General features: G+C 45.5%; 1 protein-coding gene across 5 annotated transcripts in view; it reads left to right on the forward strand.

The window, feature by feature from the left end:
• Window positions 1-20,054, forward strand: part of TIAM1 (TIAM Rac1 associated GEF 1) — an 82,916-nt gene that overhangs the window by 15,225 nt on the left and 47,637 nt on the right. For 4 of the 5 annotated variants that reach the window (XM_086462211.1, XM_086462246.1, XM_009948337.2 and 1 more), the window contains exons 2-8: window positions 912-1,359; window positions 3,654-3,826; window positions 7,857-8,081; window positions 9,528-9,713; window positions 12,154-12,300; window positions 14,376-14,450; window positions 15,524-15,694. In XM_086462211.1, the coding sequence (XP_086318337.1) occupies window positions 912-1,359; window positions 3,654-3,826; window positions 7,857-8,081; window positions 9,528-9,713; window positions 12,154-12,300; window positions 14,376-14,450; window positions 15,524-15,694 (1,425 nt within the window). The remainder of the gene's footprint in view (window positions 1-911; window positions 1,360-3,653; window positions 3,827-7,856; window positions 8,082-9,527; window positions 9,714-12,153; window positions 12,301-14,375; window positions 14,451-15,523; window positions 15,695-20,054) is intronic. The other variant, XM_086462226.1, reaches the window with a different exon arrangement.

Here is a 20,054-nt window from a genome sequence, read left to right on the forward strand (position 1 = left end):
TCGCTTTGCTCCTGAGTATCTAACATAAGATACTTGTTTCCACGTAGAGGGCTTGGTGTTTATTTCTCCTCCTTCAAAAACTGACAGAGATGCCTTTGGATGCTGAGATGGTAGTGGTTAGCCCCCTTTGGGCACTATCCTTGTTGCAGGGGGCAGGCTGGGCCACTAAGCCTTCAAAACCTGAATTTGGTCCTGTTGTTTCCTTTCTTGCTCAAGCCAGCCATATTCTTGTCTCTTCGGGTCCTTCAACTGCAAGTTCTTGGGGACCAGGAAGAGTCTTCTGTTGCGGTATTTTGGCAGGGTCTGTCACCGTGGAATTTGGCAGGGGATATCATGTGGCCCATCATTAGGGTTTCTGATGTAGAAGTGACACAAACCAGAAATAATCTCAAATACGTTAACTTATTAGGAGGAAAAAAAGTACCTTTTTAGTTATATAATTTGCAAATTGCAATCTTGGGATGTCTAAAATGTATCTTCAACTGTAGGTGTGAATGTACAATATCAATGTTTTCTTTTCAAAATGCGTAGGTTGATGGCTGCTTTTCTTGACACTGCCAGTTTTTGCTACCATATGTTCTCCTTTTGCAAAACCTTTAGCACCGTTAACTTAGCTTAATGTAAACAGATGATACTGTGTTTTATACTCTAAAATGCTAAGGCTGTAGAGCTACCACCTGAAATCACTCATGTGTGACTGGTCTTTCCTAAACTGGAAGTTCTGCCTACCCCATCTTCTCTTCCAGTTGTTTGTCTTCAGAAGAAAAGGAGATGAGGGCTTTACGGTGCCAGACAAAATAGGGGTGTGAAGAAAAATGATGCCACCTTGGCATTTTGGGTTCTGTCAGCGTCTCCAGAAGGCCAGGCTTGGCCAGGCTTTTCACCTCATGCTGTGTCTCTCTTGCGACTAGGACGTCAACGCAGGTGAGGGGAGCGAGTTCACCGACAGTGGGATCGAGGGAGCAGCCACCGACACTGACCTCCTTTCTAGACGCTCCAATGCTACCAACTCAAGTTACTCCCCGACGGCCAGTCGGGCTTTCATCGGCAGCGACAGCGGGAGCAGCTCGACGGGCGATGGGCTTCGCCAGGGGGTGTACGAGAACTTCCGCCGGGAGCTGGAGATGAGCACCACCAACAGCGAGAACCTGGAGGAGGCCGGCTCTGCCCTCAGCGACGAGCAGAGCAGTGGCACCCTCAGCTCCCCGGGGCAGTCCGACATCCTCCTGACGGCCGCCCAGGGCACGGTACGGAAAGCCGGCGCTCTGGCAGTGAAAAACTTCCTGGTGCACAAAAAGAACAAGAAAGTGGAGTCGGCCACGCGCAGGAAATGGAAGCACTACTGGGTTTCCCTGAAAGGTACGGAGCAAGTGTGCAAGGGTTTATCCAGCTGGGCGTCTGCGGTGTTCTGTGGGTTGTGTATTGCTGCAGATGGAGAAACCAACAGCCTAGACGTTTAACAAAAGCTGCTGTGAACTTCAGTATAATTAACATCAAGTATGAGGAAGTGGTCCTGATGTTTTTCAGAGGGGGGGGTTATTTGATGCTCGTTGATGTGCTCATGTTGTGGCATGCGTGTAGTCAAAGGCATGTGACTGTGCTGCACTGACGTGGGGTGCATACTCTGCTTCGAGTCCTGCTGGCGCCACCTAGGGTGGCCTCTCCGAGCACTGGGTGTTTAGGAAGCATGTCTGTGGCTTGCTGACAAACTAAATACCTGTGTGCGGCCGCAGGCGCGTGACAGTGGGAGTTTGCTGGTGAGGACATTGGCATTCGTTCAAACAGGGGCTCTGTTTTTGTGTGCATTCCTCTTGTGACTCTCGTGCTTAGTGCCATTGGCCTCTCCTTCTCCGAGATGTGCTTCACGAGTATAAACACCCAGCAAGTTGCAACACATTTGTGGTGTTGTTGACAGGAAGCCATGGCTTGGTCATCGAGGCTGGCTTGTGACTTGGGAGACGTTGGCTCTGGCTGTGTCACCCACCTTGCGATGAGCGGCCCTCGGCACCCGGCTGCCCTGCCAGCCTCCTCAGCTGCCTGGGTCACAGACCTTTTTCTTTCTGAATTTTTGCAGTTCCTGCTAGGAGGGTGCTCCAGCCCTTCGTGGGGTTGCATCAGCAGCAAAACGGGAAGGAATGCTTGCAGGGGTTTGGGGGCTGTCCTCGCTCTCCTCTGCCGCGACCAGGGGAGGCAGAGCCATGGCTCTCGCTGTAGGTGGGGTTACCAAAAAACCTCAGTACAGTTAAAGTCCTGTTTTGCCTGCAGAGCACTTTTTTTAGGGCGCTATTTGGTTTTAATTTGCAGCACTATTTTAAAACCAACAACAAAGTTAGGTGCCAGCAATTCCCTGGGGGGGTTAGCGAGACTGGGGAAATGAAAGAGGAGAGAGGGAGGAACTCAGGGGCAGGGGGGAGCCCTAATCTCCTGGGAGGGGGTCCTGTGGCAGGAAGGTCTTGCTGTGAGGAGCAGACAAACAAAGGGCCATCTGGGAGGAAAAAGGGGAAGGATGAGCGCAGAGGCAATGTTATTTTAAAGTGCTTTAACTGAAGTGGAGTGTTTGCTCCTTAGATTGCTGCGCCTTAATAATGTTAGTGTTTAAACGAGGCTTTGAAGTTAACAGATGCTATTGTTTGGCTGCAAATAGTTTTCTGAGAGGCTGGGTAACAGGGCATCCCTTTGCACTGAGGGGGCTGTTACCAGTGCCAGAGGAACAATGTGCTGGTTTTAGTTTAAAGCAACTGTAGATAATGTGGGAAGGTGGGAGGGAGGGAAGGAGACCCTTTTTTGAGGGTCTCCCAAACTAGAGGCTTGCTATACCTCCCTCCTACCCATCCCAGCCCCGAGAATTGTAAAGATTATTCTGTAAAACCAAGCAGGTTGTTTGCTGTCCCCAGCTAATATGTGTTACTGGTTTTGTCTGTATCACTGTGAGTCAGAGCTGAAACGTTATAGTGGAATAAGGATTTGGTTTATGCTTTTTCTTTGTTTGGTTTTTTTTTTGTGTACATCAGTCTTCCAGCGAGCGCAGCTCCTTCCAGGCCATTTTTCTTCTAGTTACTCATCTGCATCCAGTAATTAAATCACTTGATCTTTGCCTTGCAGGGACTGTAGCAGCTAGCAGCTGCAGGAGGCTGTGGCAGGGCCATGGAAGTTTGCCTGGGGCCCTGTCTGCTCAGCATGGCCGGTGGGGCTGGCTCGCAGGTGTCCGGCTCGCCAGGGAGGCACGCTGTCACGCCTGCGTCTTCCTTTTGGTGCCCTCAGTGGGACGGGGTGGCCGTGGAGGACACCCACTTTGGGATGTTTCTCATCTGGGGCTGTATTTTACTGCCTGTGGCCTTCTTGGCTCATGTCTGTGTCTCTGTTTTAGCAGTCATACGGCAAATAAAATAGCCCTGCTAGCACACGGCTTGGTGCACCATAGGCTTGTGGCATGCCCCTGTGGCATGGAAATCACCATCTTGTCACGCCAACTGAGCTACTGCTGGTGCTCTCAGCTGTGGGGCTGAAAACCTGAACAAGCCCTGGCAAATCCTTCCTCATCCCTGTGACACTGTTATGGATGATTTATGGTCCCAAGTATTAACACTGAATAGGTACAGGGTGACTGTTGCGTTTGAATGTGTTGCTTGCTAATATACAATCATCTCTTTTAGGATGCACGTTGTTTTTTTATGAGACTGATGGCAGATCTGGCATTGACCACAACAGCATCCCAAAGCACGCTGTCTGGGTGGAAAACAGCATAGTGCAAGCGGTGCCTGAACACCCCAAGAAGGACTTTGTTTTCTGTCTCAGCAACTCCCTTGGGGACGCTTTCCTTTTTCAGGTTGGTCTGGTTCAAGGGTTTTACAAAGTTGTTCTCTTTTTCTCTCTCTCCATTCCACTGACTAAGGAGGAAATCTTAGCTCTGGTTCAAATCAGTGGAAAAATCCTGCTGACTCCAGTAGGTTTGGGATTTTCCTCTGGCAGCACTAGGGGAATCACTGTCGGATCTGCTGTTTTTATTGACTGACTGGACCCTCCTTGTGTAGCTGGTTGGAACAATGTAAGAATCAAGAAATACTCTTACACCCCTGTAAAAACTGGGAATTTTGCATGGTTTGACGGCATGCTTATAACACACAGACCAGGCCAGTTACCATATAGGACATACAGCAGTGCATTAAATGTGCTGTAACACTATCTGCATCTCATAAGAGACTGTAACAAAGATGGGACCTTGTGGAGAGGCTCAAGGGGTTTACAAGACCGAGAGGAGTTTGAAGTGCAAAGGGGTACTTGGACCTCAAGGTGCTCTCCCAATGGTGCTGCAGAATGCAGTTGCCCCTTGTTCATACAGACCTTGGTCAACGTCTTGCTGTTGCCAGAGAGGAGACTGAAAGTGAGTGTTTTGTTTTTTTTAATCAGAAAATAGAAATGTCTGAATTTCACAGGGTACATTTTAAAAAAAATCCAGTACTTATATCAAAGACCACATATCAGTTGGTGTGTTTCACTGAAAAAGATTTTGGTAACGACTGCTTCCCTGAGTGATTTTTGAGTTGGCATTCCACTTTCTTATTGCAAGTTGTCACTAATGAAGGTGTGACATTCTTTAATTTGTAATTGCCAGCCTGTGCTGAGGTGATGCCATTTCTTTGTCTTTTGATTTAGTTTTCTTTGCTGGAGGAATCCCTTATTTATTTCCCTTTCCAGTGACAATGTATTCGGAATTTCTTGCCTTCTTAAACCAGAAGCTACTCTGTGGTAGGATGTGCCCCCATGTCATCACTCCCCTGTACTCCAGAGCAAATCTTTAAAATTACACTTTTTTGTAGGTCTTTGCAGCTGTCCTAAACAAGGGGCTAAATTCTCAAACTAGTGCAAAACAAAAAAGCCTTGCCTACTCAAAGGGAGTGGTACTGACTCACATCTTGAAGGACATTAAGTATCTGATTGCGTACTGAAAAAAAAATATCATTTTTTGTGGACTAGCTTCTCTGCAACCTCAGTCTGATTTTTTTTCCTCAGCTCATAGTGTAATATTGCACTGCCCCTTTTATTTCATCCCTTTCCTGGGCAGTCTAAATGTATTTTGCCACCTGGAGGCCTTCATCCACGAGGTAAGTGTGGTGCTTATGGTCTGGGCATATGCTTGAAAGGTTGTGGAGCATCACCTCCTCTTGATCTACTGAGATGAGCTGTAAAATCTTTTCCACATAGTTTTTTAAGGAAAAGCCTTCATTCTCATAAAATTAATGCCAGTGGATGCTAAATACTGAAAAGGTCACATTTCTTTTGTGGCAACACAGGGCATTGTTCATTCAAATCCCTGTGTCATTATGCCATGGGTAGATTTTCACGTAACTTTGTGGGGGAAAAGCAAAAATAAGCCTTTTCAGATGAAAAACAATCATTTATGTTGCCTTGCAGAAATTTTTCCTTGGTGTGTCCCTTCTGCCATAGAACCCATGCATTGCTAGCGAAGCGGAAGAGAAAGAAGGATTGGTTTTGGGGAGATGGAAAGGAGACCAGCTGCAGTGGTAGAAGTATGTGCGAGTGACTGTGCTGTAGGGCGTGCTGTGCTGCGCTCAGAGCAGCCGACACACGTGTACGGCTGCTCAGCAGTGTTACTTAGCTGCACATGTCATGCACGTCCGTCCGCACAGAACACAGTGCTGTAGTAGCAGTTTTGATGAGAAGAAACCACAGACCTGGAGAAGACTATTTCTGACCTATGGAGACTGCATGTAGGGAGAAAAATCGGGTTGCTTTGTAATGCGTACAGATATTGGACATCTTGTAGCAAGCCTTCCCACTGCATTGCACCTAGAGACATCACGTACCTCCTACACGATGATTCCTTGCTCAGTCAGTTCTTATCATGCCTACACAAATCCATTACTTGCAGATGTCACATGCATTTTCCAGGACCTCAGAGCAACTTGTGACACCACATACTTATGTATCAGATGTTTGCAGCTTGTTTATGTGCTCCTTTCCTTTGAGAAGTGGAGTGATTCCCCTTGCCTACTCATCTACCGGAAGAGTCTTCAGCTCCTAAAATCTGCTCCAGATTCTTTTTTTCCCTGCTTCTTCCCAGGAAACCAAAAAGAAAACTGAATCTAATGGTATACAGATATTATTTTAAAATTGTGTAAGATAGAAATATGACCTCTTGCTGTAATGTTTTTGCTAGGAATTAACAAAACATACCATCTCATTATAAGTTCAGTGCTACTCTCTTCTCTACTGGGGGCTAGATTTCACCACCTGACTGTAGGCAAAGTGTCTGCCATTCTGCAAATAATTTTTCTATTTTCAGCAGAAATTCCTCAGCAAGGGGGACTCAACATGTTTTCAGCAGTGGCAATAAGATATTGTAAACCTCTATCTATGAGTGAGAGCTTAATATTATTACCTGGGCAGGGAGACTGACCCATGTAAGCAATATACTTTGTATAGTTCCAACTGAAGACAAAAAAATTGTAAGACATCATTCTTTCTGGTGTAGACCCTTGTCTTCTGCTTAGGACTTCTAACCTGAGCTAAGGAAAGTGATGTCATTCTGGGACATGCGTGTTTCAGGTCCTTCAGCACCACAGAAATTTTGGGAGCATCAGCCTGAAGTCCAGCCTATGCATATATGATTTCCAGAGTTGGGCTTCTGTGGGAATCTCTCCTTGGCTTCAGTAAGCCACGTCCTTTACTGTTAATTGTGGCCGCCAGGAGCGCAGTAAGGATGACCTTCTTCATCTATGCTAGCAACTGGAGAAGTCATACTGTGCTGTCTATTAATAGATCAGGTATCATCAGAAAGTTTAATTAGAACAAGGTGGTTTGGCACCTTGCTACTTTTTCAGCCACGAGCCAAATACCAGTGTGATTACTGCTGAAGGCTGGCACTCAGAGAAAGTCTGCTGCAACCCTGAGTTGGCTGTAAATTTCGTTTTACAACCTACTGTAAAAAGGAATGTTTAGTGAGAAGGCTGAGAAGATTTTATTTTGAAAGTCTGAAAAATGAATGCTTTGAAATGTTCTTCTTTCTGTGTTAAAAGCCTCTAATAGGAGTAGTGCTATTCCAGAAAAATGTACTGATGTCCCATGCCCCAGCCTAGTATCTCACAGAATCACAGAATGGTTTGGGTTGAAAGGGACCTTAAAGATCATCTAGTTACAACCCCTCTGCCATGGACAGAGATACTTGTTGCTCAAAGGCTCATCCAACCTGGTCTTGAAGACTTCCAGGCAGGGGAAGTGTTCTTCCCTTTTCCCGAATCGTCACACACATGCTTGGGAAGGGACAGTGTCAGAGCCATAAAAATTACAATGAGCCTGCCTTTAGTGATAACAGGGTTGTCTCCAGAGTGCTTTGGGACCTTCAGAAGTGGAAAGCTTGTTGTCTATGCATCACAATAAAACTACTGATAGATACCATGGTCACGTTTTACGCTATTAATTTATTATTAGCTGTTGCATGCCAAAAAAGCTCTCCGTACTGTGAAGAGCACTGAGCCTGGTACATTCCCTGCATTAAGGAACCGGGAGTTTAGAAAAATGTCATTAAACGTTGAGCTACAAATTATGGCAGCATTGCATTGAACAAGGAAGGTAATTCCTGAGACCTTACTGGGAAACACTTTGCAGCTGCAAAGCGCAGATATAGGTGTAATTCTAAGTGCTGAATGCCTAGTGCTGAGTTAAAAATGGCCTGCTTAAGAATGATGGGGGTTTTATTACTTCTCTCGTAAGTGGATTTAAGGCTTTGAATCTTAAGATCAAAAGGAAAGGAAACTCCTTGGAATTGCATTTGTTAATCTCCAATTGATTTTAAAGAGAATCCTGACTTCTTTTCCCCCCTCTTTCCCTCTCTTCAGACCTCTAGCCAGACTGAACTGGAGAACTGGATCACGGCAATCCATTCAGCTTGTGCAACCGCGGTGGCAAGGCAGCATCACAAAGAGGACACCGTCAAGCTCCTGAAAACAGAGATAAAAAAGCTGGAGCAGAAGATTGATATGGATGAGAAGATGAAGAAAATGGGTGAAATGCAGCTGTCCTCAGTAACGGACTCCAAGAAGAAGAAGACCATACTGGATCAAGTAATGTCACTTGCTTATGTGAAATAAGCCCCTAGCAAATATTTAAGGCCTTCTTCAGATTAGCGGTACCTCTGTCGGCTCCCACTGTGCCGTGCGCATGTGCTGGCAGAGCTGCCCGGAGCAGACGGGATGTGTGTTGGCAGGAGAGCTGTACTGGCTGCCCTGGTTGCGCTGTTTCTCCACCAGCGTGCACTAAGGTACAGCATGGGCTGTCTTCTCCTGGCCTCCACACAAGGGATTTGGCTAGTCGCTCGGAGGTTGGATGAGGGCTTTAGGGGAGTGAAGAGGCTACCAGGCCACGGCAGCAGGATGGAGCTGGTCATAGACCGACAAATGCTGCTGTTGTTGTTGTCTTAAGCATGGAAGAGGCTGGTTCTTCTGCTGGCAGACAGGGTGCAGAAGCCATCCCTCGTTTCTGCTTGTCATAAGGGCCTGCCTTGACCTCATGGCTGCAGCCCTGGCTGCTCCTCGGGACTGCTCCTTCTGACTTCAAGTGGACAACGTAGTTGCGTTTCAGAAGCAGAGAGCCTAGAGCAGATGTCTCTCCCACTGCCACAGCGGCACCTTATTTTAGGAAACGAACATATGGCTCCTGCTTCATTATTTTGTAGCTCTTTTACTACGGCTGCCAAATGCGCCTGTAATGCAAACCATAGGGAGTGGCTGGGGCCCTAATGCTCTAAGCTAAAGAGATTTTGTACCCCCTGGAAGCCTGTGAGAAGCAGGGAGAGAGGGGGGAGATGCTCGCCTCTGTTGAAAGGGCTTCACTCAAAGGCTGTCAGTCACAGTGAGAGGGCAGAGCAGTCTCTCTTTATGTAACTGAGTTTTTCTAACCGCTTTGAAACTGTTTCCTATCAGCAGTTTGAATTATTTAAATAAGTCCTTACATAGGCTAATTATAGTGCTTTTCTGCTGATAAGATTAATTTTTCTCAGCGTACTACACTTCTTCAAGTATGGTGAGCTCTGTTGATGCTTACAGCAACGCTGCTGCTGTGGCTGCTGATTTGGGGAAGTCTGTGCGTGGGATTTGGTGGGGTTTGGTCTTGTTTCTCAGATGCCCTTGATGCATGAAAGAAGCCTCTTAAGGGACTGCTCAGAAGAGAATTGTGGAATACAAAGTAAATTAAAAATGAAATTTTAATCCCATTAATTAGCATTGTATCAAAGGAGCAGTTGTCCCAGGAGAAGAATTCTGCCATGAACATAAAAAAAAGTTGTTTTCCGTCTAGTGAAAACTTTATTATTTGTATGCTTTTTGCAGTTGGGAGGGTAGAGGAGAGTGGGAAAGAAGGGGAATTAAGGTTTCTTCAGTGAGATCAGCATTGGTGAAAAAGGGTGTTACTGGGAGCAGTAGAATTTTTTTCAAGGTATTTACCACCCTGTTTCTTCCTCCTCTCCCGTTCTCTTCTTGTACGTCTTGCTCCTGGATCTTCACTGTGCGTAGATCTTCGTTTGGGAACAAAATCTTGAACAGTTCCAGATGGACCTATTTCGGTACCGCTGTTACTTGGCTAGTCTCCAAGGAGGGGAGCTCCCAAACCCTAAAAGACTGCTTGCTTTTGCCAGCCGTCCAACGAAAGTTGCGATGGGCCGTCTTGGAATCTTTTCAGTCTCATCGTTTCATGCACTGGTAAGTTTGAACGGAGGCCAGGGGTCATCTTTGCCAACCTGCAAATCGCTTCACGTGTCCGATGCAGAGATCACGTTGACAAACAGTGGTCTGTGCTTGGTGGGCGAGCCTTTACCTTAGTGTGCAGAATGTTCTGCTTCCTGAAAGAGGTGTGTGTCCTGGATATAAATTAAAAAGCAGATGCTTGCAAGCCATAGCCTTATGGGAGTGGAAGAACCGTGTTTCTCCTAAACATGTGATTTTGAGTTGCCCGATCTGCACTGTAAAGATGCTTTCTATAAACAGATCTTCCTGTTACAAGAGCAGGCTCATCTCTAATGACTGTGTACATGGGCTTGATCCAAAAGTCCTGTGAAGTCCGTGGGAGTCTTTCCGAGGCCCTCAGCACGTGTTGGCTTAGACCCCCTTGGGCATGGCTTGCTTTCCACCGTATGGATGAAACTACTGACCAATTAGTCTAATATCCGGTCTCCAGGGATCAACACCTGATGCTCCACAAGGGAGGGGAAATGTTCTTCTCTGCTACTTATGGTGTGGCAAATAATGTTTAAAACGGTTGTTTAAATTTAAATAATGTAACAACCCAGCTCTTAGAAATACACGGAAATGTATTGCAAAGTGGTGGTTTTTTAATGAATTTAAATCAAGTTCCTGTAGTTTCGGCCTGGACTCCTGGAGCTTCACAGAAATAGCTGAGCTCCACTGTTGTCTTGTAGATGTTAGCTGTACCCTTCAATTGAATGCAGAGCTGTAATTCAATCGGGGCGTTTTTATTCTTTTTATATATGAAAAGATTAGCGTCATCATCCTGATAATTGCTGGTGGATTTATATTTTTTTTTAAGTGATGGGCTGTAATTTGCATTTATGCTTATTTTTTTGCATCTAGCGAAGCACTGAGCATTAGCCTGAAAAAGAATCTGCCTGTTCATGCTGGTGTCTCTTTAGAGCCAAGTTAAAAAAAATATGTTGTGTTGGAAAAGACACGTGCTTTCTTCTCCTTTAAGCAAACTCTCATGTCCTGCTTTGCCCTCAATAGCATGGAAATGGTGCAGTGAGTCTCAGACTTGATCTGGGTGCTGCACAGTGATAGCGTGCCATCCCTAGCTCTCCTGGAGATGCTCCTCAGTACATTGGTCAGGGGATGTGCCAAGTTTCCCAGGTGCGTCTGCACAAATGTCGCTGGTGCAGCTAAGAAATATCTCACAAGTCCAGGCTGTGAAAGTGGAGATGCTTACAGTAGAGTTTAAGTTCTCCTTTTCCTTGATTTCTCCATGTTTCCTGCGGAGAACCACCATTACTCATACAGCAATGGTTCCCGCGGTACACAAGCCAGCCTTCTGTTCATCCTGTCTTTATATGGGTTTTTGTATCTGCTGCACTCAAACAACCAGTTTCTCAGCTCCGTAGCTTGGGGCATCACTCGGAGATTCGGGTGTTCCTGCTGGGATTGCCAAACGACAGTCACTTTTTGCTAGTTTCGGCTGTGGGAATCTAGTACAAAGGTGTTCCAGGAAGCGTACGGCCAAGTCGGCAGGGTGGGTCTGTCTGTCTGCCTAGCTTCGCCTTGCACTCCCGTTCATACCTGCCATCTCCTACCACTCCCTTTTTCACAGGAGTGGAGCTCACTCTCCTGAGGCCACCTCCACATGGGAAATATGCTTAAACTTCGTTCTAAACACTTCACCTCTGACTAATGTCGCACTAATTTCTACCAGAGCTTCCTCATTTAGGAAATGCTTCCCAAATTTTTTGTCTTGGTAAAGGCAGATATCTTTTTGCTCCAAAGGGGTTGCCACAGGCCATTTTTCAAAACACTGCTCTAATTGAAAGAGTCATTTCAGCTCACTTTTTTCTTCTTCCTGTGTTTTGATCACTCCTTCAAATGTTGCTGTCTTTAAGGAAGTGCAGGTTTTAAATACCTTGACCTATTTACAAGCCTTTATCTGGCCTAGTAGCTGTTGTGAGTCAGTTCTAGGATGCCCAGAGTGCTTCCACAGGAAAGAGCAAAGAGAACGACCAGAGATCAGGCTTTTTGGAAGCAACAGATAAGTTTGGAAATCTCAGGTTTTGTGTGTTCAGCTTTGAAACCTTGTTAGGGAAAAAAAAAAAAAAAGAGAACACAAACCTGTCACTGGTGCTGAGGCTTTGCTCTGTGATGATTAGGCTGTGTCAAAATATCTCACATTAAATGCCAAAAAATGGAGGGGTGGTACTGTCCATTTTAATTTCTGATATTTGACGTTGGAGGAAGTGAGTTAAATTGCAGTGAGAAGGAAGTAGCCTGGCAACATCACCGTTGTCCCTGTTGTGAGTGCACACTGTTGCCACAGTATTTGTCTCACTTTTTCAAACCAGATTCCACTGTTTGTTAGATTATGTAAGGCATGGTGCAGTGGGATGCTGTGAACTTTGATTTTAAAACCATGTGGCATTGACAGGTGGCAGCTCGCACAGGGGAGTCCGGAGTGAGGAGAAGGACACAGGCCATGTCCAGATCTGCCAGTAAACGGAGAAGCAGGTTTTCTTCTCTTTGGGGTCTGGACACTACCTCGAAGAAAAAGCAAGGGAGGCCAAGCATTAATCAGGTAAGTGTGCAGAAGTTTGTGATCATGTTATTTTCAAGTCTTATTTGTTAGCATGCAGAATGCAGCTCATGCAAAGAGATACTTGCATCAAGCACTTACACAGCCAACCTTAATCTTGCCTGTTTAATCTTTCACGGTGCATAGTCATCTCATTCCACATCCTCTTCAAAAATCAGTGACTGTAATTACAGATAAGTATACAGCAGCTCCTGTCAAACAAGGTTTGGAGTTTGCACCTTTTTACCTGAATTGGTTGCATTTCTACTGTTGTTGCATTTCTGCTGCTTTTGCTTTTGCTGGAGATACTTTCCCTAAACTTAGGAGTAACAAAGCAGAAGTGTGAAACAGATAAAGCTTTGGAAGGGAAAAAAAAGTGCAGACTTTTTCGTTTCTTTAAATTAAAATGAGGAGTTTGTAGAATACTTTAAATTTAGCTGGGTTTGGGGAAAACTTCCTAAAATAACAAAAATCTTTGCATTTAGGAGGGACAGTCCCTGTTTTGCTTCAGATTTCTAAAAAGAAAAAGTTGAAACGTTTGCACCCAGTCACTGCCCAGATCTTTCTCTAGAAAATGTGTTTCAGTGTGGTAGGAAGGTGCTTCCCTGTTATTCTTTCGAATCATCCTTAATTATAGCTTTCAATTTTTGAGAGCCATACCTCATCTAATTGCAGGAAATGTAGGCTTTGCTTTTCTTTCTCTTCTTTCACTCTTTGGGGGGTGAAAGTCTTGGAACACATGTTGTTCTGTGCCCTGTGATTTCTTCTTCCTTCTGTTAAAGCAGCAGTGGGTGTTTGTTTTGTTTAGCAGAGGATGAGTGCTGCAAAATTATTTAGCTTGTTTTTAGTGAGACATTAAAAGTTCATCTTTTTTTTGCTGGGAAGAAGCAAATGCCTCCATGAGCACATTCCCAATTCTTTGCGCTGGTGCTGTGGCATCCCTGTTGCTTTGTACTTATTTTCCCCAAATCAAGTGTGATCCCTTGTCCTGAGCTAGGATCCCGCCCATGCTGTGTTTTCAGACGTACTTTTTTTCCCTGAACTCGTCCTTTTTTTTCTTTTTTTTTCCTTTCAGCGGGGATAAATGCATTTTTCATGCTTCGTCCCCCTACCCCCACTCCTACCCCCCTCACTCCTCAATAAGCACAGGTGTGAAAAGGGATTTTGTTTCAGGATAAACAAAAGTCATACTGGAGAGAGTCAAAGAAAAAGTAAAGTTTTGAGAAGGTAGCAGAATGTCTAAATGTAGTGCCTGAACACATTTCCCCTGCTTATGTGTATTAGCATGCAAAGCATTGCCAAGTTGAGGCAGTAAACCATAAATCCCTAATGGGCAGTTTCTTCCATCCTGCATGGTCCATGCTTCATTTTAGGTACAGAATAGTTAACAGCCAAACCCAGCAACTTGATCGTAAAGCTGTCCTGATGTGGAGCTATAAAGTCTAACTTTTTGGTTTTAATTATAAGCTTCTGCTGCAGTAACAACCCTGTTTGCCTGTCTGATGCAGTCCTGTGCTGATTTGGGGTGGATCCTGTAAATATTCCCATTCTGTCGTTCCTCCTGCACAGAGTCCTGTGGATTTTGACTTTCTGGCTTGTGCTGGGTTACCAGCTCTTATTTCATTAGAGAAGGATTACATTGACTTGTGGTACTTGAATGTTTACTAAGTACTTTTTGGAAGCTGGTTTATTACAAAAACAGGCAGAAGCAGAGCCCTTCTGATTTCTCAGCCTTAGCAAAGGTGGAGAAATGTTCATTTCCCTCCCCTTTTACAGGTGGGGAAACTGAGCACAACAGGAGATTGTGTCCAGCTCCACCAAGTAAGTCAGTGATAGACCACTAAGCAGAACTGGCCTCTAATCTTTCAGCATGGTGCCCCATCACCAGCTTGTCCTTCATCCCCCTTTCCCTTTTAACAAGCTCGTATTTTCCTTTTCTGTGTTTTGGGGTGACTGTTTTTATTTTTCACTTTGATTTCCATGCTAGATGTTAGATACGCTGGTCTCCCCTTAGCGTGTGCTGCAGACGACGTGGAGGCACATTCATGTTTTAAAGCAGTCACTCTGTTGTTCTGCAGGTGTTTGGTGAAGGAGTTGATTCAGTAAAGAAATCTCTCGAAGGAATCTTTGACGATACGGTCCCGGACGGCAAGGTAAACCACCAGCTCTGCAGCTGCCTCCTTCCCTCTCACCCTGCGCTCTCCCCTGCCCCGTCTGCAGCCAGCCTAAATGCAGCGTTGACTCTGGGACGTGAGAGGGGACATGGAGCCCCTAGGAGAGGAGAGTACCCCCCTGTGTGCTGTAGGGCTTGTCGCTGCTCTGAGAGGGTTTGGGTTGGTTGCCCACGATCAAAAGGGCTCACTGTGTGTGCCATTCTAAGCACAGCTGGAGGTGCCAGACCCAGAGGGGTGTTAGCGCTGCACAACAGTGAAATACCTGCCCACAGGAGGACCTGGTCATCGCTGGTTCTGGAAAATGGCTCCTTGTGGCAGCCGTATGGGGTTTTCATGATTTAGGGTTGGCACAACTACGAAGCACAGGGCTTTCTCTGTTTTGTTCTCATGCATTTCTGTGAGCTTCTGTGTTTGCAGCCATTACAACTGCTTTCTCTTTCCCCAGGAAACGTCAGCTATAAAACAGCATTAAGAGAGCTCTAAGAGGCACATTCTTCATGTAGTGAATATGGGTTTAGCAGTGTGAGCCCCACTTGCAGCAAATAGGGATTCTGCAGCTCCATCACTTCCTGGGGATTTATAGCTTGGAGTGCAACTTGCATGTATAAAAGACAGTAAATTAGAAATAAATTATAAGATTTGCTATTTTGCCATTTCTAGATATAGGAACTGTAGCATCTATGACAGTTTTGTTGACCTTGGACTGGTTTACCCAGAAACACAGTGCATTTAATTACTAATTCTAAATCTCTCTATCATTATTGTTTTTTGTTGGATTCCTAGCATTCCCAATAGCCATAGGGTGAAATCCCAGGAAAAGCACATTGCACCAGTGTAGCTGTGTGGGTGGCATGGGAAGGCACACTTTATACTGCTTAGGTAAAACTGCAGAGTTTCCTGTCCAGACAAGCCTTCAATCTAGGCTTATGAATAAAACGTCTTCTCTATAAGAGGGTTTTTTGATTCAGCATATAATGTTCCTTACACTTGTTATTGACGAAGATGGAGATCGTATGTGTCCGGTAGAGTCATAATGAATTTTGTCTATTTAGAGGGAAAAAGAAGTGGCACTAAGCAGTGTCCATCAGCACAATCCCGACTGTGATATTTGGGTTCACGAGTATTTTACGCCATCTTGGTTCTGCCTGCCAAACAACCAACCTGCTCTGACAGTCATCCGTCCTGGGGACACCACCCGAGATGTGCTGGAAATGATTTGCAAGGTAAAGGCTGCGAGCGTGCCCTGGAGCAGGGTGAGGTATCTACAACCCTGAGCCCTTTCAGTTGAACCTTATAGTGACTTTCTCATATGCCAGTGCTCAGACTGCACTATGTTGGGGGATCAGTTGTATGTTAGATGAAACACATGAATTATACTGAAATTTTCATGCTAGCACCACACAAGAAAAATTCGTGCAGCTGGAGCTAAACTTGGCATGGGTGTAGGGAGAGGAAAGCAGACTCGTTTTTGCCTTTTCCACTCCAGCCACTCTGCTTGAGCCTCTGCAAGTGCCTTCACACCCTGACTGCCTCTGCCGCCACCTCTCACATACCCACCCACTCCCCCTCCCCTGGAGACCAAGCTGCGTGCAGGACCCTTCTCCTCTCCCCATCTGCCCCACAACATCCTGGCCCCCAGCCCGCTTCCTTTCACTGGACGCCCCATAGCGCAGTAGTGCTGTTGCCCTCTCCTCGCCTGCCCACCCTGGTTCCTCCACCTCTGCCAAGCCCTCACGTGGTCTATTCCCTCCTCTGCCAAGCCAGCGGGGTGATCTCGCCCTTTCCCAGGTGCCAGGTTGTCCTGTTTCCAGGTGCTGTTCCTCCTTCCTTCAGACTGCCGCTTCCTCCCCTCCGGCTGGTGTGGGGGAGGAAGGCACAGAGAAAACAGCAGCACCAGGAGTAGGAGAAGGCGCCTGTGTTTGCTGTCTACACTGCGAAGTCAGACTCACCTCATGTAGGTGGCAGGAGGGAAGAGAGAGGAAAGCTTTTATCTATCATTTGGAGGAGGTGGAAGAAAAACCACCTGGATTTCTTTGCAAGATGAGGTATCAGAGACATTTGGCCATTAGAGAGAGTTACATCTCAGCAGAGAAGTTGAAAGCTTTGACAAACTAAATACAAGCTTTCAGTTCTGGCAGCTACATAATGTATGTTTTCTGCTAACCGGCTGACTGCAAGCTAGACCCAACTCGTGTCACGTGCTGTTCTGAAAAGTGAGTCCTCTTTTGTACAACAACAACAGCTAAAGAAAAGAAAACATTTATTAGTATTGAGAGATTAACTTTGGGGACTTTTAGAACATGTTGCATGTGCTTCTGAAGACAGGGAAGGTGAGAGGAAGGCATTTGTTTGCAGTAATTATACAGTGTGCTCATCTCTGCCAGGTGCACTATTAAAGAGTGCTGCAGCTTGTGAAAGCTCTTCATTGTGTTCAGGAAAAGATGACATCTTTGGAGAGAGACATAATAGGGAAGCTGGATGACACATTATTAGTGATGATTTATTTTTAGGATTTATATTTGCCTTTGGGTAAGAGTGATTAACTCAGTGGGACAAATCCTTAGCTGGAGTAAACTGGTGTAGCTCCACCAGTTTCAGTAGATGCCTGCTGAGAATCTGGTCTCTCACTGTGTGTTTGGTTGTTGTGGGTGGTGGTGTATAAGGAGAAGGGGAGGTGGGTGAGTGTTTGTTTTTTGAAGAGCTATTATCTGTTTCTTTCCTTTCTGTAAGAGTTTTCAGTCTGGAAAACACTGATGGATGCCTTCTTTTCTGGAGCATTTAATAATCAATCTCTTTCTTCTGTCTCTTGCATTCAGCTCATTTTTTCCCCTTTAATATCTGATCCACATCATTTCACATCAGTTTGCCATCTGCCATCTGAGAACCAGTCAAGTTCTGGTATAGTAAACATTTCAAGATCTACATTTCATATAAACCTCTTCATGTTTGTAGATGTGGTTAAATCTATCTGTGCTATTAAACTGGGCTTGATTATTCTTTTAGAGAACATTAAGTGCACTCAAGTCATTGCAGAGAATGTGTTTTTATACTAACATTGCTGCTTGTTATTGTACAGCAAGGTAGTTTCTGGAGACTGCTTTTATGATTCAGGGTTGGTGGGAGGAGAGTTTAAAGCATATTTTAGAGCAGTTTCTTGAAGATTTCTCCTAAGATTTAACTAATAACATCACTTGGAAGGCGGGAAAAGTCAGTGTATATGCATTAAATTGCTTCCTATGGATAATACTGATCAGTGTAAACGTGAGTATATTTATTACTAACATTTGCATAATGGTATGTCTTAAAATTGAGTAGAAACACACACACTGTAAATGGATTTAGGCAGAGCCATTATGGATATAATAACACCAAAAATCACATATAGAAGACTACATGGCTTTTAGTCTTTTGCCTGAACTGAATAAAAAGGCGAGAAGTGAAAAAGGTTCTGTTTTCTTATGATTTGCATTTTTCGAATAGACCTGCATGAGGGGCAAGAAGCAGATTTCCCCTAGGTCTCTGGGTCTGTGCTTAAAGTCTCTGAGAAGTTACTTAAGCCCAATGCTCTGTGGGCTTACTTTGGCTTTGAGCGGGTGTTTTCCTGTTGAAAAAGCATGTGGGCCACACAAGTGTGAAGCTGGAGTAATACAGTGAGATGGTTAGCGTGTTTCTGTGGTGCTGTCATTTCAGCGCTAAGGAAGGTTTCCCTCACCAAGCTGGAAGAATACGCCTGTCCCTCTCTTTAACTAGAAGGGAGCTGAAATGGTTGAATAGTTCGGGTTGTGTGCCCACCCGCTGTACCGCGTGGAGCCTGTTGAATCGGATCACACCCCAGGCTATAAATTCTTCTTCAAGAACACGTCAGTTAAGCTGTCGGGTTGTGCTTCAGATTGGGTTAGCTGCTTAATTTAGTCCAGACATAGCCAGAGTTATTAGGAGAGAAATAAATAAACCCAGAAGCTTATTTGGACTGCAAAAAGGTATTTTGGGTGGTCTTGAAAGGATATTAATATCATTAAAGCTGCCCTGTTTCTGCTCCCACCTTCCCGCATATGAATGCAGCTAGACCAGCAACAAAAAAAGAGGGTTAAAGGTATGGCTTTTAGGGCAGACTGGTTATGTCCACGTTAAGAGGACCTTTTCTTGTCACTTCAGTAGAAAATCATGCCTCTGTTTGAAACAGTTTAGCTAATGTGAAATTTTGAGTTAGACAAAGCCTTGCTGCAGCTATGCAACTGTTAATTAACTGAATGGTGTGGCTCAGGTGCTGTACTGTCACAGCTTTAATGATGATGGCTCTTATTGCCTGACTTGGATGGGATTGTGTTGAGGTGGATGAATGGCATCCAGCCTAGCTGATGGTGTTTCTTGGAAGAAAAGAATGGCTCAAAATATATGTGAGTTTTATCCAGTGACCTCTTTAGACGATGCTGTGCTCTGGCATAGTTCAGGGCTTCAATGCACCATTGGTCATCTTGTGTTTAGCCCCTTCCTACTCTCTAAAACGGGCAGCACACAGGATTTTCTTGTAAGCAAATCTCCCTACAAAGACAGGTGTGAAAATGGAGGTGTTGGTGGTCACCTCCATGCCTGATGCAGCGCCCCTATCAAAGCAGGCCGCAGCCCTGTCATTGACCGCCCGCCGGGATGGTAGAACAAGCTGCCGCCTGCGGGGAGGGTTGCTCTTCTAAGATGCTATCGGGGTGCAGGTTGCAGAGCGGGTTGTGGGCAGATGTGAGCACACCCTGCCCCAGGGCGAGTGGTGACTCTGAACTGTGGGTGGTGGGGTGCCCCCAGCCCCGTGGGGAGCCTGGGGTGGCTGAGCACGGGCTCCCTGCCCCGCCAGTGCAGCTAAGGCAGCTCCTGGCCTGCGCCTGACGGCTGGAGGCCCCAGACTGGACAAATTCATGACCCTCTACAACAGGTTGTGGTTTCTACTGGCCTGGGGCAGGCTGGAAAGTGTCCCTTTGGGTCTTTTCTGCAATGGGAGGATGCTCAGAGTCGCTGTTGGAAGTGACACGAATACCCAACTGGGGATGGGGGCTCTCTCCCGAGCCTGGGCTTTAGTCAGTGACACGTAGCTTGTCAGCATAGGTTTGGCTGACCAGTGTGGCCTGACACTGCATGAAATGCAGCACATGTGTGGGAGCTTCAGCACAGGAGACTACGGGAATATACACCATGGTGGCAGGAGGAGGCTACCAGGTTGGCTCCTTTTTCTGCTGGCATGTTTTTTCTACATAGAATTTTTTCCCCACTCACTTCACTGTAAATGGCTTAAGTGTTGCATGGACTTTCAAGACACTTATCACAGACTTCTCCCTCTGGATGTGGGGTGTGCAGTCTGTGGGTTTATTTCTTCTCTATACATTTTTGTTTAATTGATGTGCAAGATGCTCTTCAGTTTATGTCTAGGAGTACTAAACTAATCTGACGAGAAACTAATCTGGCACTCCTGTATCATTTCCGAACCATTAAAGACAATTCTGCTTCACTTTAATTTCTGGGGCATTTGTATGTGTGTGCATGCAAGAGGGAAAACTAGTGAAAGAGGTCAGTAAACAATGAGCAGAGCGTGCAAAA

Source organism: Leptosomus discolor, chromosome 1 (assembly GCF_034619465.1).
Source record: "Leptosomus discolor isolate bLepDis1 chromosome 1, bLepDis1.hap2, whole genome shotgun sequence".
NCBI lineage: Eukaryota > Metazoa > Chordata > Aves > Leptosomiformes > Leptosomidae > Leptosomus > Leptosomus discolor.